The following is a 22,715-nucleotide window of genomic DNA, read 5'->3' on the forward strand; positions in this document are numbered from 1 at the left end:
CCAGGCATTGATGACGCCATCGAAGGAGCGAGCTGCCATTGCCAGTCGTATGGTAGTCACGGACACTTACTCAAAGTTTCTGTGTATTCATCCCACCACATCAATTGGGTCGAGAGCAACAATTGATCTTCTGGAGGAGGACTTCGCTCATTTCGGCTACCCACACATGCTGGTGACTGACAATGCTAACGTTCACCTCAGAAGAGTTCCAGAGCTGGTGCAAGGAACAAGGAATCACGCACTTCACAGGAGCACCCTATCATCCTGCTACCAATGGATCTGCAGAACGCCTAGTGCAAAGCTTCAAACACGCACTACGCAAGTCATCTCTGCCACCAAGGAGAGCACATCAGGATGTTGTCGCGACCAACATCTGAGATGGGTTCCTGCCATTGTCACAAAATGACTGGGTGCCATATCAGTCAATGTGAAAGTCATTCCGTGAGGACCCACCTGGAGACATTACTGGGAGCAGCTACATCCCAGATACATCAGTAAGGATGATGTCAAGCCACCAGAGGGCTTCTCTGCTGACAGAAGCATCAACACAGAAGCGGAGATTGTGATTCCCACTCCAGATCATTCAATGGAGATGGGGGTAGACCTGCCTAAGCAAGCTCCACCAGCACCAAGGTTCAAGATTCCAGCACCGCAGTACGGACCACACAACCCATGCTGTTCCAAGCGGAGACCAAAGATCAAGAAGAAGATGTCACTCTAGATCATCAGCCTTCAGGGGACACCTTCAGGCTTAGTGGTGAGGTGCTGTGGAACAGCCTAGAATGATTCATCTTTTTACAGATAAGCTAAAACATGCTTATTTCTTGATTAATCTAGACTATTCTATAACCTTCTAGAACTTTCTTTCTCTGTGGAATACAACAGTTTATAAATCTGGTCTTTCTCTGTCTCAGGCAGGGGGAAGATCTGCCATCTCTGATTGCTCTTGATTCCGGGGCATCGGTCTAACCCTGACTGACTTAAAATAATATACTTTCACTAAATGCTTTGGCTTTTTTTTTTTTTGTAGCACTTTTATTTTTCTGAATTATCTTGCAAATACAGTGAAATCTGACAGTTCCCAAAAAAACAAGACAGTCCTTTGTGTCAATAAAATGGCACCAACCAGATGATGGCAAAAGCTGTTTACATGGTTTTCCAGCAAGTAAGTACTTTTACAAAATCTTTGCAATGTCAAGTAAAGTGGCACCCATTAGACTCCATTCCTCTTCCAAGGTCCAAACCAGTGTTGGACTTAATGTGTGCTCTTAAAGTTTATGTTACAGTGCCTGGTAACAAGCTTTTAATATATATATTTTTTCTTGCGTGTCGCCTCAAAATTTTGGTTTTAATTTTAGGGCAGAGGCAACATTTTCACCAGGTTTATTTAAAACATTTACAGCAATATGTTCTGTTAAAAAATACAGGAGAACATTGTCTATATCCTCATTGGTTGAGGTAAAATTATATCATTTAACAACAATGTTAGCATCATTTATTAATTTGGGGAAAAGGCTTTTTTTTTAGCATTTCAAATTGTACAGTTCTCAAAAGCACCAAAAAGTGATTATTAAAGATTTTGATTTAAAGATGGGTCTGCATGAACACTTTACCTGAACGTTTACAAGTTGGATCAGACTGTGGTGCAGCTAAGAACCCTGTATCAATGCTAAATTCTACCTGGTTGGTGGGGTAAGTCAGTGGTCTAGCCACTGTTCCAGGCTGACACAATGACTGAGAAGCTAGCTGGTGATAGTGCTGTGTGCTGGCCCTAGTACTCCTACAGCACGGCACAGATGGTGTATAAGGATCTGGGCTGTAGCAAAATGACAAGAGATTAGTCTGGTAAGAGTCCTGGTAAAGCGGTTTCTGGGACTCAGATATAGATCCGCGTCTGTTTGTGAGGTCATCGTAGCATACTGCTGAGATGTGGGATTCTGGATGAACATCTTTTCTGGGCCTGATCTTATCATGTTTGTTGGATACATGTGAGGTTAAGCATATAAATTCATGAAGGTCAGAACACATTTGGGTTGTGCCTGAATGCTGCCTGGCATAGCCGGTTAGCTGCAAAGAGTCCTGGCATTGTACTTGGTGAAATCTGGTCTGTTTTACATCCCTGGAATCTGTTGGATTTATATTTTGTCCAAAGGGTGAGTCTGTTCTGCAGTTTGTGATTTGGTCTGCTTCCTCTATTACAGGGTCTAATCTACCCGAGGACCCCCAAAGGTTGTACGGCAGCACTAGTGGGGTCTGAGGAGAATCGTGGTTGTCACAGCTGTAGTAACTTTCATACCCTGCGTTCAGAGTTTGGTCAGGTGCCCTATAGCTCTTGGGTCTAGGCCTAGGCTTGGGATCACTTTTGAAATAAGACACATCACATGACTTGGGACGGGGTTTAGAACTAGACCTTCTGTGCGCTTCAAAAGTGAAGTCAGAGAAGGACCTTGTGCTAGGTTTTGGATTCAGATTGTCTCCCAGCTGGGTGTGTCTGGTGCTTACCTCCACGCCCAGCTGTTTAGCGGGGGAGGCCTGGGAGCCGAGCACTGGGGAGAAAGGGCTGAGCGGGCTGGTGAGGCTTACTGAGCTCAGGGGACTGGCTGGACTATTGGTGCTAAAGGAACCTGACGCACCACCGGCGACTGTTCGAGAAGAGAGAAGAGGGCCTGGATAAGTAACAAATACACAATGACTACAAAAAACACAGTGTTTGACATGATGACAACTCCAGTGTGTTACCTCTGTGCTTGGCTGTGTCAGTACCGCGGGATGAGTTATTCTTGTGCAAACCTTCTAGAACGTCCTGGACTCTCCAAAACTCCTTCTGAATGTGCCTTTGAACCAGTTCACTCTACAAGAACAAAAATCCCGTTTATATTTGATCCATACATGCTTCCTATAACATCAAAAGTAGTATAACTTATTGAGTGATCACATTAGCAGGGTTTCCTGAAAATGAAAAGTATTGTGGCACATGGGAGCGAGCGTGCACGCATGCATGTGCACACACACACAAGTAAAGAGTTGTATTTAGTTGCTATATTTAATCAGTTTGAATGTATGAAATGTGACATTTTTGATGTATTAAACAGTTGCTGAAAAAAGTACAGTCCTGCTCACAATGACGGAAACCTCAGAATTATCAGTTCAGAATTTAAATTGTGTATTCTTCTATTAAAATCATCATCTGTTCCATTCTATCATGAAACTGAGGCAGATGGTGTAACAAATACGTCAGGCCACATAAATCTGTCAGTCCTTCAGAATTGTCTGGGTATCTTGGTGGTTTTCCTAACTCCAGACACATGTACTACATACATATGGTGTGTATCTGAAGTGAAGTGGACATGACAGGTGTTTTTTTCCCCTAAATTAAAGAAGTCAAGTCTTTTTAGACTTGAGTAAACTACATCAGTAGGCTAAAACAGATGAGTTAAGTTGACAATAATTTGCACATTGTTCAGTACTTAGTTGCGTATGCACTTAGTGTGTTGGTGTCATAAACAGAATACCCCTGGTTCAAGGCCAGACATGTCCCATTTTGTTTGTACAGCTGGATTAGCATTAGAAAAGCCAAATCAACATCTGAGTTTCAAACTTCTTGTCATGGTAAACCAAGAAAAATGGAAAAACCCAATGACATATTTGAATTGTTTACTTTTCTTTTGTTTGTAATACAGAATTAATCTGGCAAACACAGCTGCTTGCTGTAATTTAACATTGGGACAGTAATCGTTTTATGGTATGTTACAGTAGGCACAATGTAAAATAACACTAACACTGCAGAGCAACGGTTAAGTGTGCTTCTTTCCACCGCAGAAGATTCCCGGTTCAAGGCGCCAGGAAGAGCATCTGGTGTAAAAGTAGTGCCAAATCAACATGCAAACAAGGGACATACTTTAACAGCCAGTGTGCTCTGTGTACGCCTGATTCTGTCAGATATCACAGTTATTTGGATGAGAGACCTCTTAAGAAACCAGAGGCCGTGTCTGTTTCTTCAGTTAAAACTGCTTCTCCAGGTAAAGCTGAAGCTGCATCAGGAAGGACATCCAGTGCAAATCTTGTGTCAAATCCCAATGCGGATCTGTACTGGATCCGCTGTGGTGATGCTGTTTGGATCCTGAACAATAAAACTGGACCAGCCAAAAGGCAAACAACAACAACACTGCAGAACAACAGCACAGTAACACTGTAGAACAGCAGGATCCTGCTGGAGACCCGAGCTGCTAGTTGGTTTCCATGCACCATGCATGAACGTGGAAACCAACTTTATAGTTTCAGACACATCAGAGACAGGTCGTATGGTATGATTACCTGTCCTCCTGCATTGAGCTGCTCCCACAGATCCCCGTGGATGGCATGGGCCTCATCTTCTAATGCGTCTACCTCCATCCGTGTGGTGGTTAAAGCCTGCGACAAACACAAACACTCCCTGTGAGACTTCAGTCTACATTGTTCTAATCAAAGTGAAAGATTCTGATCAGAATGTTTCTTTTTGATAGTATACAAATAATGAATGTTTATGGGTTCAATGGTACGAAGCCTCATTGAATGGAACATTCCATCTTCATTTTATGTCACAATTCCACATTTTCCATTTCATTCAGCAAATAAACGTGAGAATCATTCTCTCTGTTCACCTTCTCAGACATTACAGTCTGTTTTATAGCATTTTAATTTTAGTTTGTTTGTTTTTTGGGGGGTTTTTTTGTTTTTGTTTTTTTGGTGGGAGAGGGGGGGAATTATAGGTTCAACTTTTGCTGAAAGAGAGAGAAACAAACTCCATATTGAAGACGTGAGCTTGGGTCTGGAAAATTTAACTTAGTCTGATGTTTTTTAAGCAACCAAATAATATCAATTCAATGAAAATGAATAGTTGGGAAATAATCAGCATTGGTGCAATAGTTAACATTCTTGCCTCACAACAAGAAGGTCCTGAGTTCAGGTCCAACCATGCAATTTTTCCTGTAGATCTGAAGTTACTTCTGGAAGGTTATCTGGTGTCGAACTGGTCAAATCCACATTAGGTGTGGTAATGTTAGTGTGGTGACACTGAGCAATCAGGAGCTGTTAAAAGACCACCCACCCCAATACCATGCCCCGAAACACTCCGCTGATTCGAAAATACATTTTGACATGCACTGGCTTGACTCCATCACAATCCACCCTGAAAATGTAATTTTACTTGACTCAAACCTCCAGCAATAAATGTATTGGTTTCTGAGTAATTCTGTTTTGTAGATGTAGCAGCTGTAATAGTGGCCTCACTGGTTTGCACTGTTGCCCCACAGTAAGATATTTGTGGGATTGCTTTCTGTCTGGAATTTGCATGTTCTCCCCATGTTTGTGTGGGTTCCCTCTGGTTGCTCCAGCTTCCTCCCACTTCCAAAGACATGTAGCTTTGGGGAATTGGTGGCTTTAAATTGGCTGTAGGTGCGTGTGAATGTGTCTATATGTGGCCCTGCAATAGACTGGCGGCCTGTCCAGGGTGTACACCATCTCTTGTCCAATCACCTCTAGAATAGGTTCCACTCCTCACGAATCATAACTGGTCTCGAGAATGAATTGAATGCATGCAACCTGATTTATACTTGCAGCAGGATAACAGTTCATTTCTGTCTTGTTTTGTTTAACAGATGACACGTCTTACACTGGACGCCTGTGACAGCTCTCCTCTGATGTTGATAAGTTGGTTCTGCAGAGTTTCCTTTTTGTACTGGAGCTTCTCCAGGGTCATAGGCTGGCCATGGTACAGCTCCATCTCCTGGTGTGTGGCCACCAGTGTCTCCTCTAGGTTGTCCTGAGAATAACAGAATGAAAATTCATTCCTAAAGATCCAACACCAGATGCAGCACAGCTACTCCCACCCAATTATTATTATTATTATTATTATTATTATTATTATTTGCTATACATTAAGGTTCTCTTGGTGCACACTTTAAATTCCATTACATTACAATTGTGATGCTGACCGACAGGGTGGCCCTCTGAGAGAGCCGTGTCCGTAAGTTAGAGCAGCTTCTTACTTCAGTGAAGTTAGAGACATCACAGGCACTCCAAATGAGCTTACTGTTGCCCAGCTAGCACGTCCATTAGCACTAGCTTAGCTCTGCCAGCTAAAGATGATGGCTTTCGGACTGTTGTTAAGCGGAAGAACTTCTGTAAGACTCTGTGCCCAGTTGTTTCACCAGGTTCACAGTCGCAGCTGCCAAATGTGAACCATTTTTCAGGCTTGGACATGCCTGTTGATAGCCCTCCAAGCCAACGGGTGACTTCTACACCCATTTCCAGGCCAAAGCTCTGTGTCTTAGTGATAAAGGATTCTATCACCCGCAAATTTGGATTACAGATGCTGACATTAAGTGTATTCCTGGGGCCAGAGACATTGCCTCTCAGCTTAGGGTGCTGATGTTGCACAAGGATAGTTAGACAAAGGAACATGACACTAGGTACAGCCACATAGTTATTCACAATGACACCAATGATATTAGGATGAAACAATAGGAGGTCTAAAAAATGGACAATGAGAGGACTTGTGACCTTGCCAGAAAGATGTGTCAGCATCGATTAATAGTCTCTAGTCCCCTCTGATGTCATCGATTAGGTGGCCGTTGCAGTTTTGGAGACCGCAAAGCTTTAGTTTTATTGATGACTGCCCTCTTTCTGTAGTGGCCGTGGCTTGCTGATGGCGCACGGCCTTCACCCTACTGGGGAAGGTGCTGCAATCTTATCTGTAAACATAGATAGTGTGCTACAGGGAGGTTAACATTAGGACTCTAATGGCAGAAAACAGACACACTGATGGTCGAGTTGGAAAAGGGAGACATTTCATGCCACAAAAACTTTCCAATGTGGAAAATAGCGATAATTAGCAAATGCAGTGTACCGCACATTTCCCCCGGAGGAGCTGGGGGAGGTGTGTGTGGATCGGGAGGTCTGGGCGGCTTTGCTTGAGCTGCTGCCCCCGCGACCCGACTCCGGATAAAGCAGAAGAAATGGATGGATGGAAGGATGGATGGATGAATGGATGTTTATTTATCTTTCATGTACATATTTTATCCTGAGATTTATACTTAGATTTATTTTATTGATATTGCTTTTCTTTCTTTTTGGCATTCAGTATAGGATGGCAAAGTAAGAACTTCATTGTTCAGGGAAACATGTTTCTTTACTGTCCATATGACAATAAAGCTTGAGTTGAGCTGAGCTGATCACAGCACAGAAGATCAGCTAGAGTTTCTTAGCCACTTAAATGGAGCTTTTAACATCAGTGTTATCGTTGCTGTGGTTGTTTCTACTTGTTTGTGTAAAACATACGCATGTGTTTGAGCCAACAGCATATGCAGTAATTCTGTATGTATAGCAGATTATGGCTGGCTATAAACCTTTCCCTGCAGTCGTGCTTTTATTAGTGATGCCATCAGTGGTCCTCTCCGGTAACCATCACCTTATCAGGTGAGGTTTGTGTGTCCCTATGAACCTGAGAGTTGTGTTGTCTGGAGCCTTCATGGTCAGGCCAAATTGGTCTCAGGAGAGGGGCCAGACTAAGAACAGTTCAGAACAATTCAATGGACAAACAAGGAAGACAAAATGTGGCCAGGAGGAAGTCCAGTGTCGTAGACCGAACGGTCTCCCCTAAAAATGGGTTCCCCTGTCTTCACTGCGCATGCGTCATTTCAGAGCATCAGCAGCAATTCACCAATTATCGCTTCATTTCTGCTTAAAACTACACTCCAGTCATCATCTATCTCAGCGACAGATATGTGAAGCTTTTGTACAACAATCATTTCCACATTAATTCAGCATTATTTCAAAATAAAAGATGGGGGGGGGGTGATCAATGCACCACAGCAGCACGTCTGAGTCTGACTCTCTGACTCTGACTCCACACACAAAGTGATCAAAGGGAATGTGATTATTAACCATCAGATGACAAAATAAAACCTCTTAAATCATTCTGAAGTCAATTTTAAGCAGAAATGAGGCAATAATCAGTGAATCCCTGCTGACGCTCCGAAATGACGCATGGAACGTAAAGGCGGGGAGACGAATTTTTATGGGGTACCACTCGGTCTGTGACACCGGGGCCCCCATATGGACCCAGGCCTGGACGGAAGGCCTGTTAGCAAATGCCTGGTGGCCTCGCCTCCACGCGCAGCCTCGGCTCCGCAACCATGCTCTTTGATAGGGGCGGACTTTATTCTACTCTGGAGTTGCCTGGGTGTAAAGTGCGCAAATGCATTGGAGTTTGACCTGGTAGAAGAGAGGGCTGTCCTTCAGGTTGTGAGAGGAAAAGCTCTGACTGTTGTTTGTGCGTTTGCACCGGACATATTCGGCCTTCTTCAGTTCTTTGGCTAGAGTCCTGCATAGGGCTCCAGTGGAGGAATCCATTGTTCTGCTGGGGGACTTCAACAATGACAGAGACACCTGGAGATGATTGGAAGGAAAGGCCTCCCTGATCTAAACCCGAGTGGTTGTTTGTTATTGGACTTCTGTACCAGTAATGGACTGTCCATAAAGAACACCATGTTCAAACATAAGGATGCTCAGAAATGGACATGGTACCAGAGCACCCTAGGCCGAAAGTCAATGATAGATTTTGTGATCGGATCATTTGATCAGAGGCTGCATATTCTAGATACTCGGGTGAACAGAGGGTGGGTTGCTGGTGAGTTGGATGGAGTATGGGGGAGGACTTTGAACAGACCTGGTAAGCCCAAATGGATAGTGTGGGTGAACTGGGAATGTCTGGAGGAGCTTATTGTGTCCGAAAGATCTTCAACTCACACCTCCAATGGAGCTTTTCTGGCATCCCTGTGGAGGTTGGGGGCATTGAACTAGAATGGGTAATGTTCAAAGCTTCCATTATTAAAGCTGCAGCAGAGAGCTGAGGACTGAAGGTCTTAGGTACCTCAAGGGTCGGCAACCCACAAACACTGTGGTGGACACCAGTAGTCACCGGCTATCTCAGAGGACTCTGGAATCATTTGCAAGGTACCAATAGGCCAGAAGGGTGTCAGCCTCTGTTGTGGGGGAGGCAAAGCAGTGGGTGTGGGAGGCATTCGGAGTGACCACGGAGAAGGACTTTTGGTCGGCACCAATCTGCTTCTGGAGGACCATGCGGCACCTCAGGAGAGGAAAATGGGGAACCGTCCGAGCTGTGTACAGTAAAGGATGAGACTCTGTTGACCTCAACTTAGGAGGTAATCAGTCGCTGGAAGGAGCACTTTGACAAAGTCCTGCATCAGACTGGAGCACCCCCTGCCATAGAGGCAGAGCTGAAAACTGATGGGGTATCATCATCAGTTTCCCTGGTGGAAGTCACTGAGGTATTCAAACAACTCTGCAGTGGTAAAGCCCTGGGGGTTGATAAGATCCATCAAGAAATGCTGAAGGGTGTGGGTGTGGAGGGACGGTCATGGATAAGATGTCTCTTCAACATTGTGTGAAGGTCTGGGACAGTGCCAAAGGAGTGGCAAACTGGGGTGGTGGTCCCCATATTTACAAAAGGAGACCAAAGAGTTTGTGCCAATTACAGGGGCATCACACTACTCAGCCTCCCTGGTAAAGTCTACTCCAGTTAGTTAGGCAACCTGGATTTGACTTTCATGACAGAAGTGTTGACGTCAAAGCATTTGAAGTTGTAGAACTCGCAGCACACACACACACACACACACACACACACAAAGTTACCTTCTCCATTCTCAGCCTGTGGACGAGAGCTTCATGGTCTTTCAAATTCCTGTTCTGCTCACACAGGCGTCCCAAAAGTTTCTGTCAGAGGACACCAGGAAGTTTAGTTATTTTACCGAGTGAAGAACACAAATCAAAAATGTGCTCTTTTAAAACAAGCATAAGAACATTCTTGATACAACAAGATAAATCAGGGAACAGCAATTTAGGATAAATCAAATCAAATCAAATCAATTTTATTTATATAGCGCCAAATCACAACAAACAGTTGCCCCAAGACACCTTATATTGTAAGTCAAGGCCATACAATAATTACGGAAAAACCCCAACGGTCAAAACGACCCCCTGTGAGCAAGCACTTGGCGACAGTGGGAAGGAAAAACTCCCTTTTAACAGGAAGAAACCTCCAGCAGAACCAGGCTCAGGGAGGGGCAGTCTTCTGCTGGGACTGGTTGGGGCTGAGGGGAGAGAATCAGGAAAAAGACATGCTGTGGAGGGGAGCAGAGATCAATCACTAATGATTAAATGCAGAGTGGTGCATACAGAGCAAAAAGAGAAAGAAACACTCAGTGCATCATGGGAACCCCCCAGCAGTCTAAGTCTATAGCAGCATAACTAAGGGATGGTTCAGGGTCACCTGATCCAGCCTAACTATAAGCTTTAGCAAAAAGTAAAGTTTTAAGCCTAATCTTAAAAGTAGAGAGGGTGTCTGTCTCCCTGATGTGAATTGGGAGCTGGTTCCACAGGAGAGGAGCCTGAAAGCTGAAGGCTCTGCCTCCCATTTTCTACTCTTACAAACCCTAGGAACTACAAGTAAGCCTGCAGTATGAGAGCGAAGCGCTCTATTGGGGTGATATGGTACTATGAGGTCCCTAAGATAAGATGGGACCTGATTATTCAAAACCTTATAAGTAAGAAGAAGAATTTTAAATTCTATTCTAGAATTAACAGGAAGCCAATGAAGAGAGGCCAATATGGGTGAGATATGCTGATAACACAGTGAATGGTACTTGGACTATTTTTTAGCAACTTGTGGTCTGTCTCAAATGTTGCACACATCCAAAAAAAAAACAAAAAAAAAACCTTGCCATTTCCTAATGTGCACCACACAGTCAGGATCAAATGATTAGTCAGTATTGAAAGTTCTAAAATGACTACAAAGTATCTTACACTGGTTTCAATTTCATTAATCTTCAGAGTGGGGTGGAGCTCTCTGCTGTAGATGTCGGGGAAAGGAGCATCTGTAAAAACAAAGATCCACAACATCATTCATTCTGATCTTTTGCAAAAATGATTCGAACCAGCAGAAACATAACTTAACAGGTGTCAGCATCAATGAGTGTGACTACACCCATTATGGATCTATTCCAACTCAAGTGTGTTACACCAGAAGGCAGTCTGTAGGTTTCATTGTTAGTCTATGTTTCTACTCAATCAGGCCAAAAACTGGAAATCCAAATGCTTATAGCAACAGCTTGTCCATGCTCATTCCTTTTCCATATGATCATAAGCTTCTTTCATTAACAACCTGTCATTTTTGAAAGGAGCCACAAAGGATCTTTGCACAATTGAGAAGATATGTCTAACTGACTTTAATGACAAAATTGTATCTCATGTTTCATGAGTGAAAATGCTGTTAAATCATAAGTTCACTATTTTACAACCCAAGTAATACTGATAGCCACTTGGGGCCTACTGAAGCATTTGGTGTTTTTTTTTTTTACTGATCCCAATAGATGGCAGTGTCTATCAAAAAAAAAATAAAAATAATAATAATAATAAAAATAATAATAATAAAATTCAAAGCAAAATGCACTCTAGTTTTCTTCAAACCCGAGACTGACATCTAGTGGGCCAAAAAACATAAATACGAGGTCTGTGATAAAAGTAACCGACCTTATTATTTTTTTCAAAAACCATATGGATTTGAATCATGTGTGATTACATCAGACATGCTTGAACCCTCGTGGGCATGCGAGAGTTTTTTTCACACCTGTCGGGTTACGTCATTCGCCCGTGGGCAGTCTTTGAGTGAGGAAGTCGCCCACCCTCTCGTTCGTTTTTTTCATTGTTAGGGAATGGCTCAAAGACTGCTGCTTGTTGATAAAATTTTTTTCAAAAACTGTAAGCACAAGTTGAGTGGGACACCATTCGATAAATTCAGCTGTTTTCGGTAAAAATTTTAAAGGCTGCTGAGAGATTTTGGTCTGGTAGTGTCGCTTTAAGGACGGCCCACGGCGCCTGACGGCGATCTGCGCGTCGGCGGCAGCGTCTCGCCAGTTCAAGTTGAAACTTCCTCATTTCAGCTCTGTTGACCCAGTAAGTCATCAGAGAACAGAGAACTTTCAGAAAGAAGTCGGCAATGAGGAGTTTATATCGGACATTCCATTGTTAACGGACAGTTTGTAATGAAGAACGTGCAGGCAGGTCGCATGTCGGGCCGGACCCGACCGCGGGGGGTCGCGACAGGAAAACACCTCCGTGTTGGAAACCTTAACGGGCAAGTTGGAAATGCCCAAGCTGTTAAACAATTTCTCAGTTACTCACTGTTGAAAGCCATCAAAAGCCGCCTCAATTTTACAAATGGTTTTCAACACGGAGGTGTTTTTCCTGTCGCGGCGCACACAGATTCGCCGAGTCGTTTCAGTGACGACTCTGCGAATTTGCGCGCCCGTCTTTCATTACAAAATGTCCTTAAACAGTGGAATGTCCGCATAAAGTCCTCATGCCAGCCTCTTCTGAATCTTCTCTGTTCTCTCACTACGTCCTGGGTGAATTAAGCCTTAAATTAGGATGTTTTCAGGTCGAACAGGCCAACGACGGCGCCTGAAGCGCTGCGCGACGTCCCGCTCCATGGGAAGGTCCTTACAGCGACAGAAACACCCCATAATCTCTCATCAGCTGTTAAACTTTTCACCGAAAACCAGCTTAATTTCTCGAATAGTGTCCACTCGGATATCCCTCACAGGTCCAGAAAAAATGTTGATAAAGCAACGCGCGCCGTCCGCAGCGGCTATTCAGACAAAGAGATTCCGACGGGCGGGGTGGAGCACTCCTCACTCAAGGCCTGCCCACAGGCGAATGACGTTACCGACACGCGTGAAAAACTCACGCATGCACACGAGGGTTCAAGCTTGTCTGACGTAAAAACATATGAATCAAATCCATTTATTTTTTGAAAAAATAAAAAGGACCGCTTTTTTCATCACAGACCTCGTAAATATGCAAATGTTTCATTTTCATACTGATTTGGCAATCAGTACCTAGTAATATTAAAACGCTGGCAATCATGACAATGGGCACTCTATTCTCACTTGATGATTGCTTGATATGGAAAAAAAAATACTGTTTTGAAAGAAAAATGTTTTGCAAGAAATATATGATTGACAATGGGGCAGCCATAGCTGGAGATGAAAAATACCCATATTCACAAATAGCAACAAAATAGCACTAATCAAGGCATATATATATATATACGAGGTCTGTCCGTAAAGTATAGGTCCTTTTTATTTTTTTCAAAAACTATATGGATTTCATTCATATGTTTTTACGTCAGACGTGCTTGAACCCTCGTGCGCATGCGTGAGTTTTTCCACGCCTGTCGGTGACGTCATTCGCCTGTGAGCACTCCTTGTGGCAGGAGTCGTCCAGCCCCTCGTCGGAATTCCTTTGTCTGAGAAGTTGCTGAGAGACTGGCGCTTTGTTTGATCAAAATTTTTTCTAAACCTGTGAGACACATCGAAGTGGACATGGTTCGAAAAATTAAGCTGGTCTTCAGTGAAAATTTTAACAGCTGATGAGAGATTTTGAGGTGATACTGTCGCTTTAAGGACTTTTCACGGTGCGAGACGTCGCTCAGCGCTCTCAGGCGGCGTCATCAGCCTGTTTCAAGCTTAAAACCTCCACATTTCAGGCTCTATTGATCCAGGACGTCGTGAGAGAACAGAGAAGTTTCAGAAGAAGTCGGTTTCAGCATTTTATCCGGATATTCCACTGTTAAAGGAGATTTTTTTAATGAAAGACGTGCGGGCGGATTGCAGCGTCGGCTCGCAGCCGCCGCGACGCTCCGCCACAGGAAAAACACCTCTGTTGGAAGCCTTGAGGACACGTTGGAACATCTCCAGCTGATAAACAATTTCTCATATACTTACTCCACTGAAAGCCATCAAAAGCCAACTGGATTTTACAAATGGTTATCAACACGGAGGTGTTTTTCCTGTGCCGCCGCGCCGCGTCGGCTGCGTCCCGACGCGCGGACCCGTCCGCACGTCTTTCATTAAAAAAATCTCCTTTAACAGTGGAATATCCGGATAAAATGCTGAAACCGACTTCTTCTGAAACTTCTCTGTTCTCTCACGACGTCCTGGATCAATAGAGCCTGAAATGTGGAGGTTTTAAGCTTGAAACAGGCTGATGACGGCGCCTGAGAGCGCTGCGCGACGTCTCTCACCGTGAAAAGTCCTTAAAGCGACAGAATCACCTCAAAATCTCTCATCAGCTGTTAAAATTTTCACTGAAAACCAGCTTAATTTTTCGAACCATGTCCACTTCGATGTGTCTCACAGGTTTAGAAAAAATTTTGATCAAACAAAGCGCTAGTCTCTCAGCAACTTCTCAGACAAAGGAATTCCGATGAGGGGCTGGACGACTCCTCCCACAAGGAGTGCTCACAGGTGAATGACGTCACCGACAGGCATGGAAAAACTCACGCATGCGCACGAGGGTGCAAGCATGTCTGACGTAAAAACATATGAATGAAATCCATATAGTTTTTGAAAAAAATAAAAAGGACCTATACTTTACGGACAGCCCTCTATATATATATATATATATATATATATTCTTAGGTGCATGTGCCCTGTGAGAGACATAATCTAAAAAAAATCTGGAAATCATAATGCATGATATTTATTTGTATGTTACTGCTGCAAATAAGTATTTACCAATCAGCAAGATTTCTGGCTCACACAGACCTGTCAATTTTTCTTTAAGAAGCCCTCTTATTCTGCACTCTTTACCTGTATTAATTGCACCTGTTTGAACTTGTTACCTGTATAAAAGACACCTGTTCACACACTCAATCAATCACACTCCAACCTGTCCACCATAGCCAAGACCAAAGAGCTGTCTAAGGACACCAGGGACAAAACTGTAGACCTGCACAAGACTGGGATGGACTGCAGGACAACAGGCAATCAGCTTGGTAGAAGACAACAACTGTTATGATTATTTATTAGAAAGTGGAAGAAACACAAGATGACTGTCAATCTCCCTCAGTCTGGGATTCCATGCAAGATCTCACTTTGTGGGGTGAGGATGATTCTAAGAAAGCTCAGAACTACACAGGAGGACCTGGTCAATGACCTGAAGAGAGCTGGGACCACAGTCACAAAGATTACATTAGTAACACATGATGCTGTCATGGTTTAAAATCCTGCAGAGCAGCAAGGTCCCCCTGCTCAGGCCAGCACATGTCCAGGCCCATTTGAAGTTCACCAGTGACCATCTGGATGATCCAGAGGAGGCATGGGAGAAGGTCATGTGGTCAGATGACACCAGAATAGAGCTTTTTGGAATCAACTCCACTTACCATGTTTAGAGGATGAGAACAACCCCAAGAAAACCATCCCAACCGTGAAGCATGGGGGTGGAAACATCATACTCTGGGGGTGCTCTTCTGCAAAGGGGACAGGACGACTGCACTATATCGAAGGGAGGATGGATGGGGTCATGTATTGCCAGATTTTGGCAAACAACCTCCTTCCCTCAGTAAGAGCATTGAAGATGGGTCATAGCTGGGTCTTCCAGCATGACAATGACCCCAAACAGACAGCCAGGGCAACTAAGGAGGGGCTCTGTAAGAAGCATTTCAAGGTCCTGGAGTGGCCTGGCCAGTCTCCAGACCTGAATTCAATAGAAAATCTTTGGAGGGAGCTGAAACTCCAAACCTGAAAGATTTGGAGAAGATCTGTATGGAGGAGTGGACCAAAATCCCTGCTGTATGGAGGAGTGGACCAAAATCCCTGCTGCAGTGTGTGCAAACCTGGTGAAAAACTACAGGAAACGTTTGACCTCTGTAATTGCAAACAAAGGCTACTGTACCAAATATTAACATTGATTTTCACAGGTGTTCAAATACTTATTTGCAGCAGCAACATACAAATAAATTATTAAAAATCATACATTGTGATTTCCAGATTTTTATTTTTTTATTTTTAGATTATGTCTCTCACAGTGGACGTGCACCTAAGATGAAAATTTCAGACCCCTCCATGATTTCTAAGTGGAAGAACTTGCAAAATCACGGGGTGTTGAAATACTTATTTTCCTCACTGTATATATGTATGTGTGTGTGTGTCTGTAAAGGCGTATATGCTTTAGATCAACCATCTAAGTGTTTTAGCTGTTGAGATAAACAGAAAAGGTTTACACTAAAATCTAATCACCTTTACATATCTATCAAGTAATCTCACCATGAATCTTATAAGAAATCAGCTGAGCTGCTTTTGAGTTATCTTGTCCACATTCAAACAGACACAAACACATGTCAGTAAAAACACCTGGCTATGTATGTATGTGCTACAAATGAGCTGAAGCCATGTTTATTTAAACACGGCTACAGACTTTATAAAGTAGTTCCATTGAGTTACTATGGAAATTTAATAATATCACCAGTAATATACTGTAGTTTGTTAGTAATCATAAAATGCAGAAAGACATCAATAAGTACACTATGCAGTTTAAGGTTCAGTAAGATTTGGTTTGACTTTATTTAGAACTCTGACATAGATTGTTCTACTTGAACACAAAGTGTTAACTTTCCATTGTGAAGCTGTGACCCTCACACAGTGACAGACTGTAAACTGACTCAGTCAAGCATGATGAAGTCAAATGGTGTAAAAAAAAGAAAAAACTATTTTTTTTTTAATACGGTGAAAAGTATATTTGAACTTTTTGCTGGTCACATGTCCTGCATTCTTGGGTGATCTTAAAAAGTGAAACCCAAGTCATAGCTTTTTAACTCGGCCAGTTTTGAATGAATATGTATTCAACGTGGTGGAAGGGTTGTGTGTTAGTCAAGGATAAAGTGGTTCTGTTTTGGACAGGATTTATCAAATGTCAAGGCTACCTGGCGGACCTGGTTGAGCCCTACGTACCGGCTCGGGCCCTGCGTTCGCAGGGTGCAGGACGTCTTTGTGTTCCTAGGGTGAATAAAAAGTCTGCGGGTCACAGAGCTTTTTCTTATTGTTCTCCTGCTTTGTGGAACGATCTTCCTGCACAAATAAGGCGGATGGATTCTGTGGAGACTTTTAAGTCGAGACTGGAATGACTCATTTGTTCTCCCTGTTTTATCGTAAGTATAATAAGATATTATATGTTTTTATTCTTTTTATTTTTTATGGTTTTGCTTTTTTGTTATGGTTTTGTGTTATTTGTTTAATTATGTCATGTGAAGTGCCTTGAGGCGACCTTGTTGTGATTTGGTGCTATATAAATTAAAAAAATTGAAATATGAAGGCTACACAGAACCATTTATATTATTATATTATATTATATTATATTTATATTATTATATTATGACATCACTGAATCACAAACAAATAATATGCCTGAATCGGTGTCATACTACACATCTTAGCGCCCAATCTAGTTCACTGTGCTGCAATATGACTGAGGTTGTAAAAAAGTGAATTTGTCCTTTAAGTGGCTTCTGTCAAGCACATGAAGCTTCGTGAAACAGGAAAAACAATAATGAAACAAATTTCAATTTGAAGTAATTTAGAAATGAAGACAGTAATAGCTGCTTTGTGGATCCTACCTGCTGGTCTAGGTACTCCAGGTTTCGCTGGAGCTGAAGGTCTAATATGTCCTCCTGAGCGAAGCAACAGTGACAGCAACAAACGTGAAGACAACACAGACACGCACACACAGCAGGTAGAAAGCCTTCAGATGAGACAGAAGCAAAGCAAACCCTGCGGCAACGTTACAGCTGCTGTCTAGCGGCACATCAGCAGCACACCAACACAGAAGAGCTTCACCTGACAGATGTTTCACTTACTGTGCTACAGAAACACGATAATTACATTGTTATATAATGTTTATAATAAAAAGATGCCTGTAATCAATCTGGATCAGCAGTGTCCTGTACTGCAGGACACTACAGGTGTCAGAATCCCAGTGTGGGACCATGTTTTTCATTACAAATTGATAAATGCTTTAGTGTCCAAACTGTTTTTTAATGTGTTGTAGGCCTTAAATGGAGGAATGGATGTACAGCGGGTAAAATAAGCATTGAACATGTTATCATTTTTCTCACTAAATCTATTTCTACAGGTGCAAATGACATGAAATTTTCACCAGATGTGGGTAACAACCCAAGTAATCCACACATACAAAGAAATTAATGACAGGGAAAAAGTACTGAACACGCTGACTGAAATTTATGTAATTCTTTGTACAAAAGCCTTTGTTGGTAATGACAGCTTCAAGACTACTCCTATGTGGAGAAACTTGGCTCATGCATTGCTCAGGGGTGATTATGATCCATTCTTCCACACAAACAGTCTTCAAATGTTGACGGATCCGTGGACCTCTTCTGTGAACTCTGATCTTTAGTTCTTTACATAGATTTTCTGTTGGATTAAAGTCAGATGATTGGCTGGACCATTCAAGCAGCTTTCTTTTCATTCTCTGAAACCAGTTGAGAGTTTCCTTGGTAGCGTGTTTGGGATCACTGTCTTGGTGGAATGTCCACCCTTGTTTCATCTTCATCATCCTGGTAGATTTTTACGAAGAATGCCCCTGTACATTTTTCCATTTATCCTTCCTTCAATTCTATGAGGTTTGCCAGTGTCATCTGCTGAAAAACAGCGTCACATCTCCAAACTTTACTGTCGGTATGGTGTTTTTGGAATGACGTGTAGTATCATTTGACCTCCAAACATTGGTGTGTATTATGGCATCCAAAGAGTTCAATTTCGGTCTCATCTGACCAGACTAAATTCTCCCAGTATTTCACAAGTTTGTCTAAATGTTGTTCAGCAAACTTTAAATGAGCTTCAAAAATGCTTTTTCTTCAGCAATGGAGTCTTGTGTGAGAGTGTGCATACAGGCCATGGAGGTTGAGTACATTACTTGTTTTCTTTGAAACAATTGTTCAGTTGCTCTCCACAAATGGTCCTTGGCTCTTGGACAACTCGTCTGATGATTATTTTCACTCCTCTGTCAGAAATCTTGCAAGGCGCACCTGGCTGTGTATGGTGACATTATGTTCCTTCTACTTTCAGATTGTGGCCCCACAGTGCTCACTAAAACATTCAGAAGTTTAGAAATCCTTCTGTAACCAATGCCATCAGTATATTTTGCAACAAAAAACTTGTGAAGATCATGAGAGAGCTCTTTGGTTTTAACCAACATGACATGATTCTTGTGTGACACCTTGGTAATGAGACACCTTGATATAGGCCATCAGTTGGGACTGAAACAGGTGATATTAATTTGCACTGACAAGGGGCAGGATTGCTTTCTAATTACTGGTAGATCTGAGCTGGTGTCTTGGCTTTCCATGCCTTTCTTGCACCTCCCTTTATTCATATGTTCAATACTTTTTTTCTGCGCCCTTTCACATTATTACACATAATATCTGTACTTATTTGTTTTGATTTCTTTGTATGTGTGGATTACTTGGGTGGTTGCTGACATCTGGTGAAAATTTCATGTCAGTATCACCTTTAGAAATGTATTTACAAATAAAAATGGTGACATGTTCAATACTTATTTTACCCAATATATTAACAAATAAACTAACCACATGAAACATGAAGTATCATGTGTTCATGGTATTTGCAATGAAACAAAAGTTAATCTAAATGCAATAGTTACATTTTTTTTTAACCTGCATTTTCCATATTGTGTCAACTTTGTTTCTGATTTGGGGTTGTAAAACAAAAACATTTGAAAGCATAACATATAGTACATGAACATAACTTTGCAATATTATTGTTAATTCATAGACTGTTGCTCAGTATCAAAACTGCTCAGTTGGCTTTCAACAACTATAGAGTCATACATCGTGGGAATAAGGACCTAAAATTGTGTTTAAGAATGGCACCTGAACCTATTAAATGGGTGTGTCAACTTTGCAAGTGACACACAGACTGTCTGCACAGACACATGGGAACGGACTCAATGTCAGGAGAGTAAACAGCCAGAGCAAAAGGTTCAGACACAGAATTGTGGTAGACGGCAGACAGATCTGGAAATCCTACAGCCAGCTGAAGCTGAAAAGCAAAGCTGCAAATCCTGTGTAAGCACATTTACTCCAGCTGAGTTCTATCTTTCACTGTGTGTGTGTGTGTGTGTGTGTTAGTGCACAAATGTATGTTTGACAGAACAGGAGCAGCACATACCATTTTGCTGTGGATGGAGGGGGATACAGGGTAGTTGTAGTGGTATATTCCATGATTTAAGGACCTTCTATCACCAGGATAGTCATACTGAAGGAAGGAAGGAATGATGGAGAGAAGGAAGGGAAGAAGAGAGTAAGGATGGGTAAGGATGGAGGGGAGTATGTTAGAGTGGAGTATGATGAATATGATAACATATGGAGACACTGTCAAAACAGAACAAATAGCTAACCAGCATTTATTTCCACCCAAGTTGTACTAATAAACATACACACACACACACACACACACACACACACACACACACACACACACACACACACACACACACACACACACACACACACACACACACACACACACACACACACACACACATTTTCAACCACTAACTCCAATTAAGGGTCATGGGGGGCTGGAGTCTATCCCAGCAGTCATAGAGCGTGAGGTAGGGTACATCCTGGACAGGACGCCTGTCACAGGGCCACATATAGACAAACAAACACAGTCACACCCACACGCACACCTACGAACAATTTCAAGTGTCCAATCCACAACCTGCGTGTCTTTAGATGTGGAAGTTGGAGCACCTAGACAGAACCCAGACAAACACAGGGAAAACATGCAAACTCCACACAGAAAGACCACGGGTGGGAATCGAACCCATGACCTTTTTGCTGTGATGCAACAGTGCTAACCACTGATCCACTGTGATGCCACTACTAATAAACATACACAGCAAAATCACCAGTGTTAACTTAATACTGTTGGTGTTAATTTAACACTGACAGTTAAATTAATACTGCCAGTGTCTATATATTCCTCACTGACCCAGTGTGGACCCATATAGACACTGTCAGTACTCATTTAACACTGGCGATTTTGCTGTCTATGCCTTATGTCAGATTTTTAAATAAATATCTGAATAAATAAACATGTTTTTCATTTGTGTGGCCCATTACTGATTTTGCTCATGTTTTTTACTGATCAAAGTACACTAACCATCCCATTTATATCTATTAAATCTAATGTCCCTTATTCTACATCTCAAAGATCTGTTTCATACAGATAACATTAAAATGTTCATTGACTTACAGTGGGGCCAAAAAAGTATTTAGTCAGCACCTGATTGTGCAAGTTCTCCTCCTTAGAAAGATGAGAGAGGTCCGTAATTTTCATCATAGGTACTCTTTAATTGTGAGAGACAAAATGAGAAAAAAAAAATCCAGGAAATCACATTGTAGGATTTTTAAATAATTTATTTGTAAATTATGGTGGAAAATAAGTATTTGGTCACCCACAAACAAGCAAGATTTCTGGCTGTCCGCCACTCATTTCCTGTATTAATGGCACCTGTTGGAACTCGTTATCTGTATAAAAGACACCTGTCCACAGCCTCAAACAGTCAGACTCCAAACTCAACCGTGGCCAAGACCAAAGACCTGTTGAAGGACACCAGGAAGAAAATTGTAGCTGTGCACCAGGCTGGGAAGAGTGAATCTACAATAGTCAAGCAGGTTTGTGTGAATAAATCAACTGTGGGAGCAATTGTAAGAAAATGGAAGACATACAAGACCACTGATAATCTCCCTCGATCTGGGGCTCCACGCAAGATGTCATCCCATGGGGTCAAAATGATCATTAGAACAGTGAACAAAAATCCCAGAACTACACGGAGGGACCTCATGAATGACCTGCAGAGAGCTGGGACCAAAGTAACAAAGGCTACACACTATGCAGAGAGGGTCTCAAATCCTGCAGTGCCAGGCATGTCCCCCTGCTTAAGCCAGTACATGTGCAGGCCCGTCCGAAGTTTGCTAGAGAGCATATGGATGATCCAGAAGAGGATTGGGAGAATATTATGTGGTCAGATGAAACCAAAATAGAACTTTTTAGTAAAAACTCAACTCGTCATGTTTGGAGGAAGACAAATGCTGAGTTGCATCCCAAGAACACCATACCTACTGTGAAGCATGGGGGTGGAAACATCATGCTTTCAGGTTGTTTTTCTGCAAAGGGGACAAGACGACTGATCTGTGTTAAGGGAAGAATGAACGGGGCCATGTATCATGAGATTTTAAGCCAAAGCCTTCTTCCATCAGTGAGAGCATTGAAGATGCAACGTGGCTGGGTCTTCTAGCATGACAATGATCCCAAACACACCGCTCACGCAACAAAGGAGTGGCTCCTTAAAAAGCATTACAAGGTCCTGGAGTGGCCTAGCCAGTCTCCAGACATCAACCCCATAGAAAATTTGTTGAGGGAGTTGAAAGTCTGTGTTTCCCAGCGACAGCCCCAAAACATCACTGCTCTAGATAGAGCTGCATGGAGGAATGGGCCAAAATACCAGCTACAGTGTGTGCAAACCTGGTGAGGACTTACAGGAAATGTTTGACCTCTGTCATTGCCAACAAAGATTATGTTACAAAGTATTGAGTTGAACTTTTGTTATTGACCAAATACTTATTTTCCACCATAATTTACAAATAAATTCTTTAAAATTGCTACAATGTGATTTCCTCATTTTCTCATTTTGTCTCTCGTAGTTGAAGTGTATCTATGATGAAAATTACAGACCTCTCTCATCTTTCTAAGTAGGAGAACTTGCACAATCAG

At 42.4% G+C, this 22,715-nt stretch overlaps 1 protein-coding gene across 1 annotated transcript in view; it reads right to left on the minus strand.

Annotated features, from left to right (window-relative positions):
* The window catches only part of plekha6 (pleckstrin homology domain containing, family A member 6), a 229,762-nt gene that overhangs the window by 39,698 nt on the left and 167,349 nt on the right, over nt 1–22,715 (minus strand). The window contains exons 10-16 of the mRNA XM_034167419.1: nt 20,099–20,189; nt 10,864–10,934; nt 9,694–9,774; nt 5,651–5,800; nt 4,315–4,410; nt 2,740–2,851; nt 2,503–2,642 (exon numbers count right to left, since the gene is read on the minus strand). Coding sequence (XP_034023310.1) covers nt 2,503–2,642; nt 2,740–2,851; nt 4,315–4,410; nt 5,651–5,800; nt 9,694–9,774; nt 10,864–10,934; nt 20,099–20,189 — 741 coding nt within the window. The remainder of the gene's footprint in view (nt 1–2,502; nt 2,643–2,739; nt 2,852–4,314; nt 4,411–5,650; nt 5,801–9,693; nt 9,775–10,863; nt 10,935–20,098; nt 20,190–22,715) is intronic.

The sequence above is a fragment of the Thalassophryne amazonica genome, chromosome 3, assembly GCF_902500255.1.
Source record: "Thalassophryne amazonica chromosome 3, fThaAma1.1, whole genome shotgun sequence".
Taxonomy (NCBI): Eukaryota; Metazoa; Chordata; class Actinopteri; order Batrachoidiformes; family Batrachoididae; genus Thalassophryne; species Thalassophryne amazonica.